This window comes from Penaeus monodon, chromosome 23 (genome assembly GCF_015228065.2).
Source record: "Penaeus monodon isolate SGIC_2016 chromosome 23, NSTDA_Pmon_1, whole genome shotgun sequence".
Taxonomy (NCBI): domain Eukaryota; kingdom Metazoa; phylum Arthropoda; class Malacostraca; order Decapoda; family Penaeidae; genus Penaeus; species Penaeus monodon.
Window position 1 is genome coordinate 25,769,130 of NC_051408.1, and position 230 is coordinate 25,769,359.

General features: G+C 47.8%; 1 protein-coding gene across 1 annotated transcript in view; it reads right to left on the bottom strand.

The window, feature by feature from the left end:
* Positions 1–230, bottom strand: part of LOC119588191 (glutamate receptor 1-like) — a 36,914-nt gene that overhangs the window by 20,348 nt on the left and 16,336 nt on the right. Inside the window, exon 3 of the mRNA XM_037936894.1 lies at positions 68–215. Within this exon, the coding sequence (XP_037792822.1) occupies positions 68–215 (148 nt within the window). The remainder of the gene's footprint in view (positions 1–67; positions 216–230) is intronic.

Consider the following 230-nt stretch of genomic DNA (forward strand, 5'->3'; position numbering starts at 1 on the left):
CAGTGAATGCTACTGTCACGTATATGTAAGATCACTACAAGACGAGGAAGAACCGCAGAAGACCTACTCTCCTGGGTAAGCGTCTGCAACACCCACTGAGTCACTTTCCTCATGAGGTTTTTCTCCGAGAAACTGAAGACCTTCTCTTCTCCTCGTTCAATTCCGAACATGGCCGCGCCAATCCCCAGGACACTGACCATTACCAGGAGCCACACCTAGAAAATTAATAT